The 23,679-nt window shown below is 39.3% G+C and overlaps 2 protein-coding genes across 3 annotated transcripts in view; both read right to left on the reverse strand.

The window, feature by feature from the left end:
* Positions 1–28: 28 nt before the first annotated feature.
* ccm2l (CCM2 like scaffold protein) lies at positions 29–10,780 on the reverse strand. 2 transcript variants are annotated; one of them, XM_081386678.1, is made up of 10 exons: positions 10,619–10,780; positions 8,252–8,419; positions 8,088–8,171; positions 7,806–7,989; positions 6,686–7,341; positions 5,414–5,498; positions 4,881–4,944; positions 4,397–4,547; positions 2,966–3,104; positions 29–1,287 (listed from the first exon to the last, which is right to left on the reverse strand). In XM_081386678.1, exons 1-10 carry the CDS (start codon positions 10,646–10,648, stop codon positions 1,007–1,009), a joined length of 1,842 nt encoding a protein of 613 aa, XP_081242804.1. In that variant the 5' UTR covers positions 10,649–10,780; the 3' UTR covers positions 29–1,006. The 2 variants fall into 2 exon arrangements, with proteins under 2 accessions (XP_081242804.1, XP_081242803.1); XM_081386677.1 differs by having other exon boundaries at positions 5,414–5,543.
* A 6,386-nt stretch (positions 10,781–17,166) lies between these two features.
* Positions 17,167–23,679, reverse strand: part of xkr7b (XK, Kell blood group complex subunit-related family, member 7b) — a 70,162-nt gene continuing 63,649 nt past the window's right edge. The window contains exon 3 of the mRNA XM_081385672.1: positions 17,167–18,954. Coding sequence (XP_081241798.1) covers positions 17,978–18,954 — 977 coding nt within the window. The 3' untranslated portion in view covers positions 17,167–17,977. The remainder of the gene's footprint in view (positions 18,955–23,679) is intronic.

The raw sequence follows: 23,679 nt of genomic DNA on the forward strand, positions 1-23,679 counted from the left end.
TCTGCTGTTTTGTTATTATGTTTATTTTAAATATTCATATTCATAGATCAAAGCTCTATATCAAAAGCCGACTGATATTAGTCTTACTTTAAATATTGCAGAGTAGCAAAATGCGTCCTTTCACATTTTAGGTATCACAATATTTCACTTTATTATATTTTACATTGTTTTACACAATTATAACAGTCTATAAGTCTCCAAATTAGTTCTTTTTTGAGTCAAGGCTGTATATGATGTAATAATGTATGAGCTCTCCATCCTCTGACTCAATGACTAGGCTTTTCCACAGAGGACATTAGTTGACCCTTTGTCACAGGGCCTGGGAGAAAAAATGTGTTCCCAGTTGTCCCCTGCTGGTTTGTGTACTAAGATTATTTGGGTGTGAGAAGAGGTTTAACTTTAATCCAAACCCTGCCTGGCTCTGTTCTTCTGTCTGGTTTCATTACATAACAAACGTTTAGCCTGACAGATGTATGTTCCATTCTGATAACCCCTAATGCTGGGCGTAGTGCCCATCAACCGCCTGTGGTTGGCACAGACAAGAGGGTAGAGAGGGGAAGGGCATCAGATTGTGGCAAGGTGACTGTCACTGGAAAGAATGTCAAGGCTGAGTTGTTCTCCCTGCAGACATCAGCCATTGTCAATGACCCATCGGCTCCAGCAGGTTACTGTGTACTGTAAACAGACTCTTCATCATCATCATATTTCTAATTTTCTTCTTTTATATCTAAGTGACCTTTTCTCCAAAAAATGTCATTTCTTGTTTTCTTTTGAGGCACTTGCTCACACTGAAGCTCTTCTGTAAATCATTCACGCAAAACAAACTTACATGCAAATAATACGCAGATTTACAGATGCAAATCTCATGCAAATACTTTTTTCATGAACAGCAACTTAGTGCCTAATAAAGTGCACATATACTGTAAATGTTTAACTATTTGAAAGGTTTCCTAATAAAATTCCAAATATATATACTGTATATTTCTCTCAGTTCTTTCTGTACGTTTCACAGGTAATAGTCCTCCTCTTCTATGTCTCCATTCCCCTCCTCAAATCCCAAAGCCTCAATGTTGTGTGTGATGTCATCAATTCTGCGGTTAAAATCCTGGGAACCGGAGGGGAGGGTCCAGCCATCATAGTCACGGACTGCTGTGGCCGACGTGTTGCTCATGCTCCGCTTGATCCGGCCAAAACTGTCCGTCAAAATCCCACCCTCTCGGATCCCAATGTCTTCCAGAAATGTCTCGAACACTCCTACGTCTTTATCTGGAATGAAGGGCCTCATACCTGGTTACAGGGGAGAGGAAATACGTGAGAATGCACCATAGTCCTGTATTCTTAGAGAGTAGGAATTTGTTGGATTATACTTGTCTTATAAAATGTTAACTAAAATAAATACATTATAAAGATTTTTAATATTTAAAAAAAATCACAATTCAAAAATTTTGGGTCAGTAAGATTTAAAAAAAAAATAATAATGAAAAGATTTATTCAGCAAGGACACACTAAATTGATCACTACTGGCAGTAAAAACTTCTGTTTTTAATTAATGCTGATTTTTTTTTTACTACAGTTGCCACAAAAATATTCAGAAGCACAAATGTTTTCAACATTTTTCACAATATTACTGTAATTCTGATCAAATAATCACAGCCTTGGTGAGCATAACTTATGAATAGTAATATACATATTTTTAGAAATAATATAAAAACATTTTTAGAATTGTTATATATTAGTATAATAAATTTTTATTTTTATTTAAACATTTCATAATTTACCACAATGTGTGGTAAAAAACACTGGTATGCAGTGTTCTCATGTTTTGGGGACTTTCCATAGACATAATGATTTTTATACTTTAGCCTACATTACACTAACCCCACTCCTAAACAGAAAACTTTATACAATTTAGTAAAAAAAAAAATTTCTGTATGATTTATAAGCGGTTTTCCTCATAGGGACCAAAAAATATCCCCACAAGGACATGGATTTCGGATATTGACATCTTTGTGGAGACATTTTGTCCCCATAATGTAGGTTTACCAGCATGGACACGGACACACGGACACACACACAATCAGCTTTACGTTATGAGATCTCTAGACCAGATAAACATACTAATTCCATTTAAACTGCTTTTTCCCTTGAGAATGTGACTGCATTCAAACATGTTTGTGATGCACTGCAACTGACAACTAACACTAACAATACTGAATGGTGATTGCAGTCAAAGAGTGGACAGTCTCACACTCATTCAGACTAGTATTAAGCTGACTCAGCCTTTTGCTTGAGTGTCAGGATAGATGAGGTATAAGTGGCTCAGTGAGTGTTATGTAATTGTGTCTGTCGTACACAATTGTTGCGAGTTGCTTTATCCTTTACCAACTCACGTATCCACAAGGTATTTTAATCAACTTGGACAAGTTTGCGTCGCAGTGGGAATACTGTACAATTCATTTGAATTATTTAATGACTCATATTCTAAATATGTATTAGATACAGATCTATTTGGGATGGTAGTTATTTATAGTTGTGAATCGTGGTCATAGAGCTATTTATAGTCTGTGTCATGTTTCTTTTCCACAGCGACTGGTGTTGTTTTAGTGAGTTTTGGAATTCTGTCACGCTGTGAAAGTGTGATTTTGTTGGAAAGGCTGTCGGGCCATGACTGCTCCAGTGCAAGCAAGGTGCTCATGAATATTCATTAGGCTTCATGTTACTCTAATCCCTCTAATGAGCTAATGATAGACAGGCAGCAATTACACAGACCCTGAATACAATGCCAGGTCTGATAATTCATGACTTTTGAAATATGACTTGTATAAAGAGAGGATCTCAGCATGAAATAAACCCGTTCGTACAAACAAGCCCCTTGAGAATTTAAACAGGCACTCAAATTGTTCAAAAGCAGCAAAGAAAGAGAAAGAGAGAGAGAATGGTGACTTTTGTATTGCGTGTTTCTCACCAAGCAGCAGGAACTTGCGTGAGTCTCCATAGAGCTGCAGCAGGTCAGTGCAGAACTGCTCTATCGGAGCACCGAGTCTGTATTCTCTCAGGAACAGAGCAAACTGCTGAATCTCCTGAGGCGTCAGCTTGCTCCTCAACTAAACAATGAGAAAGCAATGCAACAGAACAACAAAGAGACAAAATTATTAAGGATAACTGCAGGGATAGAAATTGTTCATCCCTGAATGAAAATTATGCTTGTCATTTACTCAACCTCCCAAAGTTGCTTGTTTTCAGACTGGGAGTATTATATTAAAATAATCACGATTCTGTGATCTTAAAAGTTTCAAGAATTGCATGTTCTTCAAAAAAAAAAAAAAAAAACATTGGTCCCACTATATAAGGTGTCTTTAACTATGTAACATTTAAATTAATAATTTGATACAATGCACTTATTGTGTACGTTTTTACATTGTAATATTTAAGAAATACCTGAATGTAATTAAAGCTGTAACTAATTTCTGTAATTACATCTCTTTTTACACTGTTGACCCTTCCTTTACCCCTTAACTCACCCTTAAACCTTCCTATAGCACCGAACCTGTCCCTACCCTTATACCTTAACTTTATACCTTAGGAAATATTATTTCTCTGTACATCTTGATTTTATGTTTTTTAGCACCAGCCAAAGAATTCCAATATAATAGAAAATCTAGATCAGATTTGTGAGATTCTTTGCTTTAAACCTGTTTTAATACAGTAAAACTAATAAACCCCTGAACTAATAATTAAAATAAATTGGTAATAATAATAATAATAATAATAATAATAACTTGATTATTTGTAAAGTGCTAATGAAATGTTAGTTTTAAATGTTTGTCTTAAATTTCAGTCTGTTCCTCACACATGGCTTTAAAAGACTTGAAATGGACCACAAATGTTATGGACAAATTTTATGATGATTTCTCCTGTAGACAGCGTGACACTTAAAGTCCCCCGGTGTGAAAATCAAGGTTTTAATGTTGTTTATATGTCTAAGTGGTGTTTTTCATATGCTTTAAGACAAACCATGTACAAATTCATAAGTCAACAATACCATGGCTGAGTATTTTACTTAAAACTGCTGTGAGACACGTCAATGAGTGGATCTCTGAGTTGGTGTGAGTGAGTGGAGGCGGGGCTGATTTGCATATTTATAGAACCGCGTATACTAAACGAGGCAAGGGTGTAGAGTTACATTCAAGCTATTTTAAGGCATGATTTTCAAGGAAAAAACGTTTAAATATGTAATTTTGGTGATCAAAGATGAGTTTTAAGGGATAAAATTACTGACTACAGGGGGACTTTAAATTACGCATTTTGCGAGGGAGAGTAAATGATGGCATTTTCATTTAATTCTTAGTAGAACTGTCCTTTGAATTACATAATTTTATGTGCGTAAGCATCTTACAATGATCATGTACTCCTGCAAACTGGCATTAGAGGGCTCAGAGTCGCTGTGTGTGGAGGCCAGGCTTCGACGTGACTCATGGCAGGAGAGAGATGAGCTCTCACTGTAGTTCTCACTATAATACGGCTCAAATGCTTCCTGTGAACCATCACTGTGAGGAGAGATAACACACATGCACAGTTCATGAAGTCAGATGTGACAGAGCTTCAAAGCAATTTTGAACACTGCACATACCTCCTATCTCAAATACATATATATAGGTTTTTTAAAAAATAGGCAAAAAACATGTTAGTCAATCAAAAAATGGGTGTGATGGGACTACCTGTTTGTCCAAACAATGGTAGACAGGGTTGTTATTTTATAATAGCTTTTGAGCTGCTAGTGACTGAGAAGGCAATTCATAAAATCAAAATGTACAACCTAATAGTGCAAGAATGTAATGATAATTCATAAACAGATTTTGCGAATTATAAAACACACTCACTATGAACTGCAGCAGCTGAAGTCTGTGTCATAGCCATATGTCATGTCAGTAAGGCAGCTGTCACCTTGGACAAGAATTGATGGAGAAAAACAGACATAATTTTATTATGAATTTGATTATATTATGATTTAATATTGAGCAGAAAAAATATACTTTTACAACTTTATACAAAGTAAATATTTTACAGATAATATTTTGCTTCAAAGTCCAATTATTTCATTTAGTAACAATGTTGTCTTCATTCATAATTGATGTTTTTTTAAGGAAGGTGTCCCTCACAAGGATCAACATATTCATGGGATCTTGGCATCAACAAGTTTGATTGATTTAGATCAATAGTTTCCAAATGGGATTAATTTAGGGCGTCACTAGACCCTTTTCACTAGGACACGAGCTTCTGAACAACTCTATATTGCAGTTAAAGACAATTTATATCCATTTATATCCAAAACAGGATTCAAAAACACTTTTTTGATGAGGCCTGTGCCCCTGATGAAAAGCTAAAAACGCCTGCTAACTGGCTTGTCACTCACTCCTCTGCAGCCAATAGCGGTCAGGCATGGTGTAGTGATATCCCGCCCTGTCGACACATTCAATGGTCTGATGTCCATAGATGATCTGAAACATTTGACAGATGAGGGAGCAGTACTCCTCTGCAGAATCCTGTGTGTGTATGGGTGATCAATACAAGAATCGAATAAAGAGAAAATCAAATTTCTAGTGCTAAACAGGGATCCAGCCACATACAACATTTACATGCTTTCACATTTCTGCGTTTCTGTTTCACACAGATGCATATATTGCACACCCACAAAAGCAGCCAGACTGTAATGTGGGTCAACACAATCCCATCCATATTAATGTCCGCAGGCACACACAGAGGCGCACAGATCACTGACACAGCATGCTGTTACATAAGTCTGGGCATTACATCACAGGGGAGTCTACTCTGAGCGCAGTGTTTACATCACAGCTGACACAACTCATCTCGTCAGCAGGAGCACAGCTACAGCTCACCGGGAGCATTCTTACTCCTGTTAATGGCATTTAACCCATCCCTTACTTCCATCCATCCATCCATTATTAACCCTGACCTCCATCTATCCATCTACACACCCATTACATATTAACTCATTCCATCCATTTATCCCTCCATCCACATTAATTTTTTTTATGAGTTTTAACCTATCCCTAACTTCCATCCAGGCATTTCTTGTTAACCCACCCATCCATCCATCCATCCATCCATCCATCCATCCATCCATCCATCCATCCATCCATCCATCCATCCATCCATCCATCCATCCATCCATCCATCCATCCATCCATCCATCCATCCATCACTTTTTAACCTTTTAATCCATCCATCCATCCATCCATCCACCCATCCATCCATCAGTTTTAACCTTTTCATCTGTCCATCCATTCTATTATCCATCCACCCATCTCTTTAACCCTGTCCTCCATCTATCCATCTACCCACCCACTACATATTAACTCATCCATCCATCCATCCATCCATCCATCCATCCATCCATCTATCCACATTAATGGATTTTAACCCATCCATGACTTCTATCCTTTCATCCAGACATTTCTTGTTAACCCTTCCTTCCATCCATCCATCACTTTTTAACATTTCCATCCATCATCCATCCATCCATCCATATTAATGGATTTTAAACCCATTTATCAATGCACATCCATTGCTTATTAATCCATCCACAAGTATTGCTTAATAATCTATCCATCCATCCATTCATCCATCCATCCATCCATCCATCCAAATGGCTCATTAACCTCACCCTGTTTTCCACAGCCAGTATGATGAGGTTGCAGTAGGCATCAGGGCATGGCATGGGCTCCAGAGGATTATGGTTCCTCCTCTCCCAGCTGCCATAAGACTTTCCCCTCTCCCAGCTTCCCGTGCAAGCCTGCCTGCGTTCCCAGCTCCCACCTGGCGTGTGTTTCCGTTCCCAGCTTCCACCTGATTTAGATCCAGTCCCGTGCCTCTTCTCCCAGCTACCTCCTACCACCCCACCACCTCCCCGATGCTCCCAGCTGCCCCCTACAGGCCTCCGGTCCCAGCTGCCACTCACTGGCCGTTTCTCCCAGCTACCTCCGCACGGCTTCCTGGTCTGCCTACGCTCCCAACTCCCGCTCACGCGCTTCCGTTCCAGGCTGCCACCATCACCGCCACCTCCTCCGCCCCCAGTCCCAACTCCTCCGCCCCCGGTCCCACCTCCTCCGCCCCCGGTCCCACCTCCTCCACCCGCGCTACCCTGTTTGGGCTCATGGCGGGAAGAGAGCTTCCAGTCCACACCACAGATGGTGTGGCGGCGCTCCATGGTGCCCCCTGCAGGCCTTGGGTCAGTGTTGCTTATAGTTTGTCTGCGGCTCTCCAGACCAGTTGGTCTGTTCTCCAGACTGTTAACAGCCAGTACAGTGTCCACATTCAGACCTGAGAAGACAAATACATTAATGAAGATCCCTCCCATCCTGGATATTATTTATTTCAAAAGCTTACCTTGGAAATTAAAACCACTTACCACTTAAATGTCTCACTTACATTTAAATGTATGCATTTGACAGATGCTATAATCCAAAGTGATCTACATTCAAGGTATCGATTTTATCAGTTAATGCGCCAATGCCTTAAACTTTGCTTTGTGTCTCAGACTTTGATATTACATTCCCATATTTAACTGTTTCAAATAAATAAATAAATAAAGGTAAATTAGAAATATGCAATGTACTGTATCCATAAAATTTATTAAGCACAATCTACTCTACTAAAGAAACAGACATTTACAATTGTCTGCATTAATTTTTTCTTACTACAACTATTTACTAAAACAGAAAAGATAGTAACCAGGGTAAACTCCGGTATGTTACATGTACATCCTTCCTGACCATCCTACTGACCAGTTTTGAGCACCAGTAGGTGCAGTGCATCATCCCGCAGGTAAGAGGCTGCGGCGATTTCATGTGTGGGGATTCTCAGCAGCAGTTTTTCATTGTCTCTCCACGTAAGCAGCAGACAGCGAGCAGACAGACTGAGAATAGAGTCCTGTTCCACACTGGTCTTCAGAGGCAAAACCCTCAGCTTCTATGGATGGAAAGAGAGAGACAGAATGCATAATTTAAGCCATCTTCTGAATCTAAAAACAACATTACAAAGACTCTGGTTTGAGGAATCGCTCTCACCCTGGCTGTGTCCAGAAGCTGGAGCAGCTCGTCTCTGCTCGATGGGTTCAGGGAACATGACACCCATGTCAGGTGTCCCAGGAACTGTTGGTAACAATTGCAAACATTCACAAAAGTCTAATGTGAATGTGTTATTTTTGATATGTTTGAATTTTCAGACTAACCTTGACTTCCTTCTCCACATAATCGTAGATGAGTCTCTCTGGGTGGATTAGGTAGTCAGGTGGATAGAGGGGGACGTTGTGAAGGGGTCTACGGTACACGCTGCCTTTGTCCGCCTGTCGCCGGCTAGATTTAGGGAACACCAGACGCTTTATCGGAGACACAAATCCCTGAGAGAAGAGATTGGATAGAGGAAAGCAAGATATAAAGTGACAACGAGAGATAAAAGGTGCAATTATGAGGAAAAAAATAACAAGTGTGAGATATAAAGTTGCAATAGCCTATAGCACGAGTTCCTTTATATATTTTTTTACTCTCAGGCAGAAACAGGTTTCCATATCCAAAGCAAAGTACAAAAAAAAAACCTCAGTATATTCTTAGTAAAAAGTCCATATATTGCACTATTTAAGAAATATAAGCTTTGTTTTAGTAACACTACAGGAACCCTTTTCCGATCTGAAATGATTCAGAATATGAGCATGCACAAAAAGTCTTCACAATGCGTATAATTTAAGTTCACTTGCTTGACGTCAGTTTGTGAAAGCCTGTTTAAATCTGCTTTTATGATGATGTAACACACATCAGCCTGCTGCTCCAACTTTGACATCATCAGCGAGACAGCTGTTCGACGTGGAAGACAGATTAGAGACAACATGACCAACTGACAACCTGCTGATTTATTCAGTAGGCTAGGTGTGTGTTTATGCGTGTGAGGAGAAGAGTAAAATATGTAAGGAATGCGTAAAGCTGTGAATCAATCACATCCTGCCGGTAACGGTGTGTAATCTAATGGGGCTTATCAATCATCACGACTGCTTTCAGTGTGTTAGTTAAAATGCATTTAGTTTAAGAGAAGGCAATACAAAATAATCATTCCATCAACCATGACTCCATCAATGATTTTTTCACAGAAATACATAATAAGCGAACCCTTTGAAGACAATATGAAGCTTTAATTGGCCTTCTTATACTGTAGTGTCCCATGGCTCAGAGGATTTGCGATCTAATTAGTGGCCCAGAAATAGAGCAGATTTGTTATCCATTTCACGCTACAATGTATCTTTGTTTGAAATGTTTCCAAATCCTCAAACTTTAGTATATTTTTCCTGATGTGATCAGCGCAGGATGGCACTGATGATGTTGCATATGGATGCAGTAGCCTTCAGACTACAGTTATCTGTTTAGGAAATCTCTTGAGTTAATGTTCAAGTTTGTCCTGCTGCCAGTGTAACTTGACCCACTCCGAGCGGGATTCGAACTGGGGTCTCTGGCGTGGGAGGCGGGCGCGCTAACAAGGACGCCTCTTGAGATCAGGGGAGTGAGGTTTACACACACAGCCCTTACTGGCCTACGACAGTTACACCAGAGAGCTTCAGTCCTCTGAGACGACGCTTTGAACAGAGATGTGGCTCAGAACTGCAATCTTTGGAAACATAACCTCAGAAGAATTGGTGTCCAGCGCACTGCATATTGCCATATAGAATAATTGAACTCTCTCTGGTACACATTATGATACCTTTGGGTTTTTTTCTACTTAAAAAGAACACAGTCAATATAAATATTTTAAAATATTTGGGAGGAATTTTGTTGCCTCAAGCAATCAGCACTTAAAAAAAAAAGAAGAATGCTAGGCTCTGCACCTCATATGAAACAATGAAAGATAAAAATGTAATAAAATGTAAATATATTGAGTTGATGTATGTGTGTGATAGAAAATGATACACTATAATTCAAAGGTGTGAAATATTTCTTGAGCATCAAATCTATACTCGGTCAGATTCTTGATGAAGAAAAAACTCATGCGTGGACGCAAAACTGTACAATAGAAGATTAAGACTGTCACTGAAGAGACAAACCACAGTAATTATTGAATGCAAGAGAAACTGAAAATGAATTTGTGTACATGAATATGAAAACATTTGTGTGGCATATCAGATAAAGATTAGGGATGGAGAAGGGAATTTTACGATTGATTGTCTCTGCAATTAGTGCGCTGTAATTTACTTTTGATAAAAGTCTGATAATTTGCTTGTAAAGCAAGTAAAATCTTAATATTCAAGAAATCTTCATATGTTCTTAATCAACAAACTATAGACCTCTATCAATGTACATGCATATAAGAAATGAAATTCCAAATGAGTTGTCGCGTTTTGCAAACACCACAGCAAACAGCATTACTGGCACAGCTATCATCCTACATTGGAATTTTATCATATCATGTGGTGTGGTACATACAGTACATGTAAATGTAAACATAAGTTGTCACATGATCAGGTTCACATAGAATACACAACATACTTGGCAACAAACAAATATTCCTAAATACATATCCAGCTAGTTTCAATGTATAATGTGACAAAACAACTTACCTTCTTGGCTCGCTTGGGCTCATAGTCCATATTGACCAGCCCGATGGCTAGCTGTGTCCAAGAGTGTGTGTTTGTGTGTGTGACTGTTTAGGACAGGCCCAATCTCCTCTCAGCCCTCTGGAGCCAGGCATGACTGGGCAGGAAACACACTTCCTGCTGGACAGGAAACTCCACCAGAGAGTCTGATCTAAAATCCTCAGCACCTCCACTCTCAAAGTACTGATAACACATACTCATACAGTACACAAAATGGGGTTGCACACATGCACACACAAAGAGTGTTAAGAGTCATATTTTTTGGTTAATAACCATTTTTCACCCTCTCTCTGACCCTTATTGTTAACCATAATGTGTTTTCTGCTACAGTGCTAAGAAACAAATTAGCAATAGACTTGAGACAACAAAACAAGTAATAAAAACTCGGTGAGTGTTTTAGCGCAATTTTCTCACCTCATGGGATCACAACACTAAGAGATAGTAAATCTTTTCCTGGATTTTTTTTGTGCGTTCCCGAGATTAGACATTCCTTAACATAATGCCGAAAACCCGAAGTCTCTAGGTGGTCTGGTTGAGGAGTAGATAGAAGTGCAAGATTGGTGCGCACAGACGCACAGAACAGAAATCATGAGTTAACAAGCGCAATTTTGTCCGGTGGAAAATTGCGCTAAACAATTTTGTCCGGTGGAAAATTGCGCTAAAAAAGTGGCTTGTGTCTAAAGAACTTTAATATAACTGGGTTTAATTTATCACAAGACCCTGAACAGCATAAAGAGTTCAATTACACAATTATCCAAATTTAATTAACGAAACAGCAAAAAGTTGTGAGTCACTATAACTAGTAGCAAATGATTTCAATTATAAGAAGCTCATCAATGGTGCTGAGACAACAGTAAATGGCTGTAAATTGTAAACAAGCAACAGCACTGAGATGCTGTGGGGGAAATGGTTGCAAATTGTAAACAAGTAGGCTAACGCTACATACAAGAAGCAGCACTGCGATGAAAGCAAACTTCAAGCAAAAGAAGCAAGTTTAGCTAAATAAACTCTAATAAATTATCCAAAGATGGAATCAATGACAGATTTCATGTAGCCATATTTTAAAACAGTGTGTAAAAGTTCGTTCCTAGCCTTGCCGTTGACTGCTCCTCACAGACACAGACTGTAAGTGTATGATCACTTTAAACACAATTTTCATTTGTTTACAATGGAATATTAGACGTAGTAGCTAACTGAAAGTATATCACAGATACTATTGAATTGGAACATTACTTTAAATATCTTTCTGGAGCTTTCAAAACACGGTTCTTGAAGCTTTGAATCCTTTGCGAATCATTTATTTATTGCTCACACTGTTCTAATTCACTTGCGTGTGTATGCGTTTGCATATGTTTTGTCCACCATTTGACGCCATAATTTAGAACCAGTGATTCGGAGTGCGTATCAAACGGCCAAAAGTCACATGATTTCAGTAAACAAGCCTTACATCATAGTTAACCCAAAATTAAAATTCTGGCATTATTTACTGACCTTCATGCCGTTGCAAATCCGTAAGACTTTTGTTCATCTTCGGAACTCAAATTAAGTTATTTTTGATGCGGTAAATCACAAGCTTTCTAGGCTACCTCCAATGACAGATATGCAACTGACACAGTTTGATGCTTCAACGTTCATAAAGAGATCGTAAAACTAATCTATGAATTGAGCGGTTTAGTCCAATTTTTCTGAAGAGACTCGATTGTTTATATGATGAACAGATTTTTTTCACATTTAACCCGTTGAAGTGTACGATCACACCGGTGTGATTGTGCATCACGTGATCAACTGCTAAATTCAAATGTGCATGATGAATCACGATTCGCGCTTTGGCTGGCGATGAGCCAGAGACGGACGCACCCAACGCTTGTCATATATATCACAACTATTCAGTGTTTTCAACCACATAATATTTATTTTAGGTTTCATATATTTACACATACCACGTTACACATTCATTTCATGTGTCATAGAGTGTCTCTATGGAAGAGAGTCTCCCGGGAATGCGTGTAAATGTCACATTCCTGGCAAAAACGTCCCTCTTCGTTCACACTTTTTTTAAAAAAGTTTCTTTACAAGCTGTTCTGTCAAGTCGAAGTTAGTCGCGGACGCGGAGCTCTCGGCATCTCGAAAACGCCACGCTGATATTGATCCTCGTTTTATTTCTCCTTTTGTCCCAAAGTCTGCTTGCCATGGTCCATAATGTTTGAACGGAACAAACCGCTAGACGTTATGCAGTTGTCGACGTCTGTCACCATGGTTACTATGGCAGTACAAGTGGAAACCAGGGATAAAGCGGATATTAGGCTACGTCACTGACAGGCGACAATGACCAGGGACTAGCCATTATTTAAAATTGGAATTTCTCCGAAATTAAAAATCTTTGGGAACTTTTGGGATATTGTAAGTACACAACTGCAGGAAATATATCACACTGTGCAAGTGATTTTTGGATATCTTATTACAGATGTAAAATCTTACATATTGTACCTTTAATATAAATTAATAAATAATAGGCCTTCATATAACAGTATTACTACAGTGAGCAGGAAAATTGTATAAAAATGTAACTTCATAAAAACTAATTTTGGAGTTATAATATTAATTTTCAGTGATTCAATTGGGTGTTTATAAAAGATAGATGCCTTTGAATTTTTAGGACGGGGGTCCCCAACATGAGGATGATCATATTTGTGGGTTTGTGGAAACCCCTGATGTAGAAGAAATTACAACATTTCATTCTCATTCAACACAATTCTCAGTGGTTTGAATTTGACCTTACCCACTAAAGCTCAGTCATATCAATGTTACTCGCAGTTACTCAAAGCATCCACTGGGTGGCAATGTGGCTCAGCTCTTGAGCTTCAATGGGGAGTGGCACTTTAATGTGAGGCAACACTGGAAGATAGCTAATCACTTGCAGAGAGACCGCGTGCTCGCTCATTGCCTTGTGCTGGATAAAAACCTGTGTTATATCCTTTATACTCTGTAGAGGAACAATGTCTTAGAGTTAAATTAGCATTGGCAGTTTTTTGGCCTGTTTACCTTTGTCGAATTGAGAGAGTTACCTATTTGATTGTACAGTGCAGTGCAACAGTGCAGTTTTCTCCACACCCTATGACATACTAGAGGAATTTAATGAAACTTTATCATGAGGGTAAGTTGAATTATTCTTAAAGTCATGCAGAAATGTGCAGTTTGTCAGAGACATTGTGCTTGGATTGATCTGGATTGTTAAACAGCCCAGGGGAACGTACTGGTAGCTCAGTTTAAGAGGGAACATAAACCCAATGTCATACTGGGACAGAGGCCAACAGACCCTGAAAATCAAAGGCAGATGATCTGGGACATAGGGGACGCTGAGGAGTAAGCAATGTACTAGTGCATTTAAAGTCATTGTGCAATCAAAACTTTCTTAATACTTGTTCTTAGTCTTATTTTGAAGGACAATACTTTGCTGATGTGACCCAGGCCGTGCAGATGGGGAAAATATTGTTAGTCAAATAGCTATAGGCGTTGTTTATACATTAGGCTCCTTTATACATAATGCAGCCTGACTAAAATCTTGCCAATAGTTAACCCTGTAATTTACAATACACTTTAAAAAGTGTTAACATTTGGATTTGATGCTCGAGGTTGAATGTGACCTTCATGCGCTGGTCAGAAAGCCTTTTAAAAAGCATTTTATAATACACTGAAACACACATTCAGATTTGGCTTCATTCTGCTATGGAACTCAAATATTATATATTCCAAGTCCAGCCGGTGGAATATCCTCCTTCACTTGAAGCTATTACATCATATTAGAGAAATATAAAAGATATTGCAAATGCTATATTGCATTGCATGCCATGTACTGTACATGTGGTACCTGAAGGGTTTTCTCTTGAGTGTACTGTTGACCTGGAGAGCCTCATTGTGCGTGTGTGTCCTTTACGTGTGTGTGCGCTTGTTACAGTAGACGAGGACACTGTTGACCCCCTTAAGGGTATGAGTGGAGAAAGGAGAGTTAATGGTGGGTCAGTTTCCAGAAGAGGGGCCACATTGAAAAGCTCTTAGACTACAAACACACTTACACACACAAACACAGCACATATACCTGTAGCCATGCTTAATGATCCTGCCGTTACCATGGCAACCTGTGAAAGGATCAGCTTACTGGTATTTGCTCCATTATTTAAACCCGCCAAAAGCACGTCTTAAACCAGACGCTAATTTGCGCTGCTCTTGGTAGTTTGCGTTGGTCATTATGGAAATGATCCGGCTGCGTCATTGTTCTTTAATTTGCTTGTCATCAGTAGATCATGCGCAGAACTTTCCACTCCCATCAGCGCTTTTTTGGAATTGCGCTTTCACGCTAATTTGCCGTCAAGTAAATATGGCCCTCAGGATCTGTACGTACAGTAATTGAGAGTTTTTGCTATGTTTCACAGAACCAAGTTGTACGTAACTGGACAGTTTTGAGTGTCATTGTTTGTCTGGAGCTGGTGTGCAGCTGGCGACTAACAACAAACTTTTGCTTGAATATACTCTTGTGTACTGCATGTTCATTTTTTGTTCTTCCTTGTTGTTCGTTCGTCGGCTTCACTTTATTTTTCATGAAGCATTATTTTGCTTCAGTTTCACTGATAAAGAGACATCCACTCTTGCAGACAGGAACCCCAGATGTGGGCCGGATCTGGGCCGACATTATGTTGCTGTCTGGGTTGCTTGTTCATGCATTTTGGGGGTGGAGCAAGGAGGGGAGACGTGTTTGTTTGGGTTGAATTTTAAATATCAACAATGTTTCTCTGAAATCATTTACTTCACCTTTTAAGCACTGATTCAATTATCCGGTCGGAGAGAGTCTAGTCAACGCAATCTGAATTGGTCTTGTCTGGTTCAAACATAACATGATCCTCAGAATGTGCAGATGAAGTATATCAAATAGAAGTAAAATAATAAAACAAATGATAGTTACTGTTGGTGTTGTGATATAAGGGTGTGATTATGCAAATAAGCAGCAACTCTCAGAGATCCAAGAAATGGGATGTGATCCATCATGTGACATTTTGTAGTTTACAGTGATACTGTAAAACTTGTTTATTGTTAGGTGCGGTTTTGCAGATCTATAAGATTTGTTTAAGCCCATGTACATGGCTATTATTAAACAGAGATTCATGGAAATTCATGTCAAAAGTTGTTAGCATTTCAATTTATTCATTGCTTATTGTTCATCCTGTTCATGACACTGTATGATGACTGTGACAATTTCTACAAACTCCTGAATTAATTTTAGCTGTTTTTTTTGCCTTGTCAAATTACATTTACATTTAAATTTATTCCTTAATCAGAAACTTTTACCCAGAGTGAGAATAATTCAAGCTGAAGGAATTAATCGAAAGGCAAACTCTACACAAGTAGTGCCACTATGCCAACTTTCCAAAGTATCAGAGTAGTTCAATTCTAGAGTGCAGAAGGTCTGACTTCCTCAAAGGCTAGTTAGTTAAGTGCTCCTGGAAGAGGTCTTCAGCTGTTTTGTGAATTTTTTATTGGACTTGACTTGAAATTAGTAGTCATTCTTACTAATCATTCTTATTTTACTAGTAATGAGATCAGATTTGAGCGAGGTGTGCAGACCACCAATGAGGTTAAAGCATCTAGCAGAAGGGAACGGCCTTTGCAAACAACAACACAGTAACTCCACAACCTCCTGCAATAAAATCACTGTAAGTGTGAACATCCCTCTATGAGACAGCGTGATTACAGCCCCCAAGTATCAATTTGCTATCCATCAGTGTCTTCAGACTGGACAGCAGGATTCTTGTCTTTGGCAATTACCGACCATGACTCTGTTTTTTCTTTTCTTTTTTTTTTCTGCCTGGTATTCAACCAGGCAATGGAAATTTAAAAGCAGCAAGAAAGACCTCAGAGACGAAGAGAGAAAGAGAGAGAAAAACTTCAGCTGATGTCTTTTGCTGGTCTTGTTATTGGGGTGATTTCTTTACAATTGTCGTTGCTCAAAAAAGCCCTGGAACAGAGCTGAGTAGGATAAGCTGTTAAACTAAAAAGAGATCTTAACATTTTATGAGGTGACAAAAAAGTCTTTCTTTCTCTCAAGCAAGCATTCACACACACATTTTTATCCCCAATAGTCATTAAGTGCAGCTTTTCATGGCCAAGAAGAGCAATCACAATTGCCAAACCACAAAACCCCCATCAATTCAGAATCTAAAATCATCATAACCACAGCAATGGCCGCCCCTTCCAAATAACAAAATAATGAGTGAAATGAACACATACAGATGTAAAAGGGTTTTGAGGCTTGCGGACGGAGCAAACCAATACTCGCTGCTTTAGTTACTGTAAAGAGAGCTCTCACACACCATTAGAATTCACTGTCAATCATTTGTGTTCTCTCTGTGTGAAATGCATCACAAACACTCAGACGTTTGCAAGTTTGTTGGTTCCAGATGTCCCAAAAACATTTTCATGAAATACTCAAACACGCATATTCAATTATTTTTTTACTTTTTCGAGGCTGTCATCTGAATATTATTTTTTTACAGCATTATTTTTGTCCAACTACAATTTGATCACAACTTTTTGTCTTACTATATGACATATTTTCTTCATCTTTACAGATAAACAATGCAGCATGACCAGTCAAACATACAGACAACCCCCCCCCCCAAAAAAAAAACATTCATACCAACACACTGGCACCATTCTATTGTATACATATAACAAAAGATAATATATATTTATGAATATTCAATTAGAAGAATTATATCAAAGACATGGCCACAGAGTCATTAAAAATAAATCTAATAAATAAATAAGTCAATAATTACAGAAGAACTCTTTTGAGGAAATGGATGATTGATTGAACTCGCTAACCTCACCATTCACAGAAGCAATAATACACAATTTGTACTGTTTTCAGGTCACTGAAACATTAAACTTAGACCAAAACAGTCACTCAGGATGAACCTGAGAAATACTGATTGGTCAGTTTATCTATATTTTACAAATGTCCACTTCTTCTCATCACTGTCAGTTAAAGTCTTTTCTAATGTTCAGTGCATAGGCAGAAAGTTAAGTCCCTTTCCTAGATTCACTTCCCATGCAGGTCATGTAAACACCACGTTATTCCCATCCAGCCTGATGTGCACTCTCGGACCAGTCAAGCGTTCCCAGGCATCCGGATGCCAAACATGCTGAGGTCCCACCGTGTAGCACCATGCCGACCATCAAGGATCGGACCGTAACCTCATGGTGGTATCTGCCTCCTGAGTCTCACCTCTGCATAGAAATGCCATATGGAAGGTGGAGGTATGAACAACACTATACCGTAGTCTCGTACTCCGTCACTTCTTTGGGGTTGCTGAAGCTCTGGTACTGGATTCGGGGCGTCACAGGAGACGTATTCTCTAGCACCAGGATGGTCTTCCTCAGCCTACGGTCAATAAAGTGGGCGTCCCAGGCCGGGTACCTTTTTCTTGGCAGGTCGATGCGGATAACGGGACCTTCAGTTCTTGATGGACGTGGGGAAGAAGCTGGGGGAACACTAGGAGGCCTTACCTGAAACACAGGCAGGCAACTGTCTCTATCCCCAGCCCCAATCTCCCGATCCCCACCATTAGTCCTCTGGAGTGTTCTGGGAGGGCTAGTAACCACGTCCGGTTGGGGCAAGGGTGTCCCCAAATCTCCAACGCCTCCCAGGCCGATTACCCCCATTCCCTCCTCCCTACAGCTCCACTGAGCACCCAGGATGGGTCCGTCCGGGTGGAGCAGGCAATAATAGACGAACATAAAGAACGTTCCCAAAGCGTAGCTACACACAACCACACATACGACGATCAGGGCGTAGAAGTCCAAAGTGCGAGGTCCCCTGTGAATATACCAAGCGGTGGTGAGTGCGACATTCTCAACCAAGGTCACGCAGCAATACACACCCAGCCGAAAGCGGGCACGGCCTTCCTTCACGTTGAACCAGCAAAAGATGTAGATGATGCCCACCACCATGTTGTAGATGATCTCCTCCCACTTGGACATGCAGAAGTCGGTCTCGCCCTGGATGATCCAGAAGGTCATGGCGCACCAATGGGCCACGATGAAGATCCCGAAGTAAAGCTGGAAGACTGATGCGAAGAGGGCGAAGGCGATGGTTCGAGCACCAATGGTGAAGAGATGCCAGAGCATCTGAACAATCACAGCCTTGTAGGACATGGGGAGTTTATCGTCACGAGAGTCACGCAGAACCTTCTGGTAGGAAGCGATCATCCAAGCGAGTGAAACCAATGAGGCAGATGCAGAGAGACCTACAGAGACAGAGCAAGATGTACAGAGAGACAGCTTAAGTAATGAAGCATAAAGCCAGAAAAAACTTTACAAATGTATGCATAATAAACTTGGCCATTGCACTGCTAGCAATGTTCTACATAGATGTTTCTTGCATTACAGTGCTGGTAACAAACCTTACTCTAGGGTTAATGGAGTTACCTTTAAATGTCTGTGCTATTAAACAGGATTTGCTATTGTTCATGTAGCAGTATAAATGTCAACCATTTAACTAATTCTTAACTAACGTGCTCAGCAAGATTCCCTTGAAACTGCTGCCACACCATGATAGTAAACTAGCCATAGATGATGCTAAACCACTGCTGCTTAAAAGAACAGCTTGGACCAGTGCCATGAAGTTCCATGCTGGTCCAAGCTGGTTTATGCTAGTGTGGTGCTAGTCTAGCTGGTAGATTACTGTTGGTAATGTTAAAATGAAAAAATTTTCATGAAAAAAAACTGAAACTAAACAAATAATGTTCAGGATTCCAAAACCAACACGCACAAAAAAAAGGCCACAAATATTTGTTTTACTTTTTGATACATATATAAATTTGAAATCTTTACAACCCGCCTGTATTGAAAATGAAAATGCCACTTGATAGCACTTAATTAACAAGACTGCTGTACAACATTTTTAAACCATACCAGTTGGTGCATTAACTTTGGTAGCCCTAAATACTAAAACTAAAATAAAACTAAATAAAAAATAGACTGAAACTATGGAAATTGGCAAGCAAAACAGCTTGGTTTTTCTGGTGATGCTGAGAAATGTTTGAAAAATGAAGTTTTGCTGGTTAGGCTAGTCAAGAAGCTTAACTGGAACACCAGTACAACAGGATCCCATGCTGGGGTCCAGGAAACAAAACAATACATGCTGGTGACCAGCTCTTTTAAAAATTTTCAGCAGGAAATGCAAAGGCAACGATGCATGAAATCAAGCCTGCATAGCTAGAAGCGTTTGCATTCACACACATGCATACAGCAGATTTCAGGTAATGACAGGTCATTTGAAAGAACAGTCATTTAAACCGCACAAATTGTAGAAATGATGCACAAAATGTAAATGGATGTTATAAAACCTTGAAAATACATTTTAAGTCTGTCTAAAAGGTTAGTTTATAGCTCAGTCTATAGTGTAGGTATCTTATGTATACAGATGCAAATGAGACACGTGTGAGAGCATGAGAGCATCTCACTCTCTCACGCTGCCCAAGTAAACCCAGACAGCAACATAGTCTCGGCCCAGATCCGGCCCTCATCTGGTACGTGTGTACCAGATGAGGGCCGGATCTGGGCCGAACACACTTATTGACAAGGTGTGGGTTTTAATCACAAAAATGTACCAACCATAATTTCCACACATCATGCAAGGTCACTGTATAAGCTGCTGACCCCCACCTGTGCATATAGTATTTGTGCACACAAAGCAGATTTACACGTCAAAGATAGCTATTATTAATTTTAGTTGTTAATTTGAACCTTTAATAATAATACCAGCTGACAGGGCTTATGTTTACTGCATTAGTTGAGAGATTTTTTCCTTGATACATGTATCTACTGTACTTGATATATATCCAAATTAATTGATATTGAATGAAGATTGGAATCGTATCACAAGCTTATGAATTGAAATTGTGAAATTTGTCCAGCACTAATAAAAACAGTAGGCTACTGGTTATTGTACCATGGAAGCTTTGTAACATGTTGTCACTAAACTTAATGAAATTCTTTTTTGTTTTACAACAGGCAGAAACCCGAGTGTTGCATGAAGATCCTCTACAGCAGTAGCCAATTAAATAGCCTGTAAAAAGCAAGTACTAAATATAAAACCTAATCAAAATCATTAAGAATCACTACATCTCCACATTCTCAGACTTCTGCCTTAAATAATTAATTAGATATGATTCATTGCTAAATGAACATGCGATTGAATAATTAACTTTCAAAACATGAATAATTGAGGCCCTAATTGATGTCGCTTGCCTCTCTGGACTCATAATATATGAATGTGCGAATATACCTTGCATCATGACGGATACATTTTGAGAGAATGTATTCTTACGAGGCAAAGAAGCAAAGCGATGTTAATTCCAGACATCACGGCGGCTCTTATGAAACACAAACTGACGTGAGCTGGCAGAGATGCGAGAGCTGCTCTTTCAAGGGTGATAGCAGGAAAAAAGAAACGCTTCAAAGTTTTGTAACGTTTGTTGCTCTTGTTTTAGATTTCAAATAATATTTCATAGAAGCTACAACACCTGCTGAGACAACAAATCGCAGGGCTTGTTCCCCAACTGCCTGAGAGGATGTCTCTCTAGAGAGACTGAGTGTGAGTGTGAGTGTGTGTGTTTGACTTGCTGACAGGGAGACAGACAGGCGCTTTATATTGTGTTTGCGAGTAGTACCTTAAAGCGCAAGGTAGAGTGAAAAGGTGAAGAGGAGGTGTGTGTTAGTGTGTGTGATTGAGAGATGTGCAGCAATCTCAGGAGGCTTCCAGACTGAGCTGATGTTATCATGGGGATCAGCTCTTAAATACAGCCCACTACATGTTTGTGTATCTGGTGGGTCGTGGCAGATTGGCTTTGTTCTGGTGCTTGATTCCTCTCCTGTCTTACTACACACACACACACACACACACTTCAACCCATTTAAAGTGTCATGAAACCCCCTGTTTTAGCACTACTTGTTCACGCCTCTGATTTGAAAAAGCCTCAAATAATGGGCGCGTAAAGCTGTGGAAAAGTGGGAGTGTAGAGGGAGGGAAGAAGGAAGCCAACAACCAATAAAACACAGACCTGCAACACACTTCATCAGACGAATGAATATGTAAATATGAGTGTAGAAAAACAAACAAACAACAGATTTGGAGGCACCTTGATGTATTTTAAAAATATAACTCTATGACAACAAACTCACAAAAATCGTATCATTAGAGACTATTAACAACTATCACGAACAAATCAGATACGATACGTTTTGTTAAATTATTCTTAAAAATATCAACAAATCAGCATTTTAACTTTGCAGAGCTATCGGTGTAAAAACGAGGAAGAATATTTAAATCTAATAATATTTTTATTACATTTACGAGCACTACAGCCTATGAATATATGACACATCAGTTTAACAGTGAGAATAAAAGCATAGTTACTTTTTTGTCCATTCTTCTTTGAATTTTCGGTGTCAACATTGTCTTCGGTGTATCAGAACAATCCATCTTGTCATCGCGTTCATGATCAGACGTACTGCTGTATCAGTGTCCTTTTTGCACATATATTTTATTAGAAGAAGACATGGTGAAATATGCGCATGGACCGTGCTGGTTAATTTTTTGGAGCAGGTTAGAATGAAATATACAGATAAAAACTTGAAACACACTTGCTCCAGTTATGAATTTTGATTGTTGATCCTGGTTCAAATTAGTAATCGGCTAATATGGATTTTTTTTTATTGGCCAATGCTGAAATCCTACCCAGATAGCATATATAGGCCTCATCTGGGACAGCAATGGCACATATGGCTAAGTTCTGGCCCACACACTTCAGGGCTGCGTTTCCCGATAACGTTGTCTCTTAGCACGCTACGAAGACTCTTAAGGTATAACTTAACTATAAGTATACCATTTCAAGGCGTGTTCCCCAAACATACCTTAGGAAGCTGCTTAAGATATACCTTCTTACATGCAACGTTACATTATGGATTCGGATGGCAATAAAATCACCGACTTACCTTTGTAAATGTTTAAAATACCGGACGAGCCCATGAGAAACAATAATAGTGTCCTAAAAGGACTTAACTGACAGAATGCTTTCACTGGCCTTTGAAAGCGCTCCGCGGGCGGCGCCATCTTTTAGAACAACTATTCGCTGTATTGATCCCATAGTTTGAGCAAACTCCCCACCACAATCAATCCCTTTAAATAGACTATTAAGCCTTTAATGGTTTGCCAGCTGATGTACCTTTGGATAATATAATAAAAAATCTAACAACAATCAGTGTAATGACAATTTTATTATTTGCATGAAAACACTTGAATTAGCCTAATTAAAACACTGTCTGGGTGTATTAATACTTCAGAATTATTTTCGTATAGACCTGCAACAGTGATAAGGTAAAGCTAAGAGAGGTCCAGACCAACCTTCCGAATGTATGACTTACAGAAGGTATACTTAACTAAGAACGTTTCGGGAAACACATATTAATGATAAGGTATAGCTTACGGTGTAACTTAAGAATGACGTAGCGTTAAAAAGGTTTCGGGAAATGCAGCACAAGCCAGTTTTAGTGAGTTGTGGCTTGCTGTATGTGGCCCATGTGATCTTTGCCGCTGCCAGAACTGAGCCATATGTGCCATAGTTGGCCCAGATGAGGCCCAGATATGTATGCTATTACCAGCCACACTCAGGCTATCGCAGCCATCCATGCGATATGTGGGCCAGAAGAATGTGGGAGATGTTTATATATATATTTATGTATATTTATATATATAAATACATACACACTACTTATAATAGAAAGTAACATGCTAAAAATTATACTTTATCATTTACTTTCTGTGTTAAACGGTTCTGAATACTAATTTATTAAACAGCTATTACAGAGGATGAGTCTGCGCTCAGGCACGGGTGCTCTTAGCGCTGTCACAATAAAAGTCACTCATCAACTAAACAGAAAAACGTATCCGCTGATGGCGATAATTATAT

The sequence above is a fragment of the Scardinius erythrophthalmus genome (assembly GCF_964197995.2).
Source record: "Scardinius erythrophthalmus genome assembly, chromosome: 15".
Classification (NCBI taxonomy): domain Eukaryota; kingdom Metazoa; phylum Chordata; class Actinopteri; order Cypriniformes; family Leuciscidae; genus Scardinius; species Scardinius erythrophthalmus.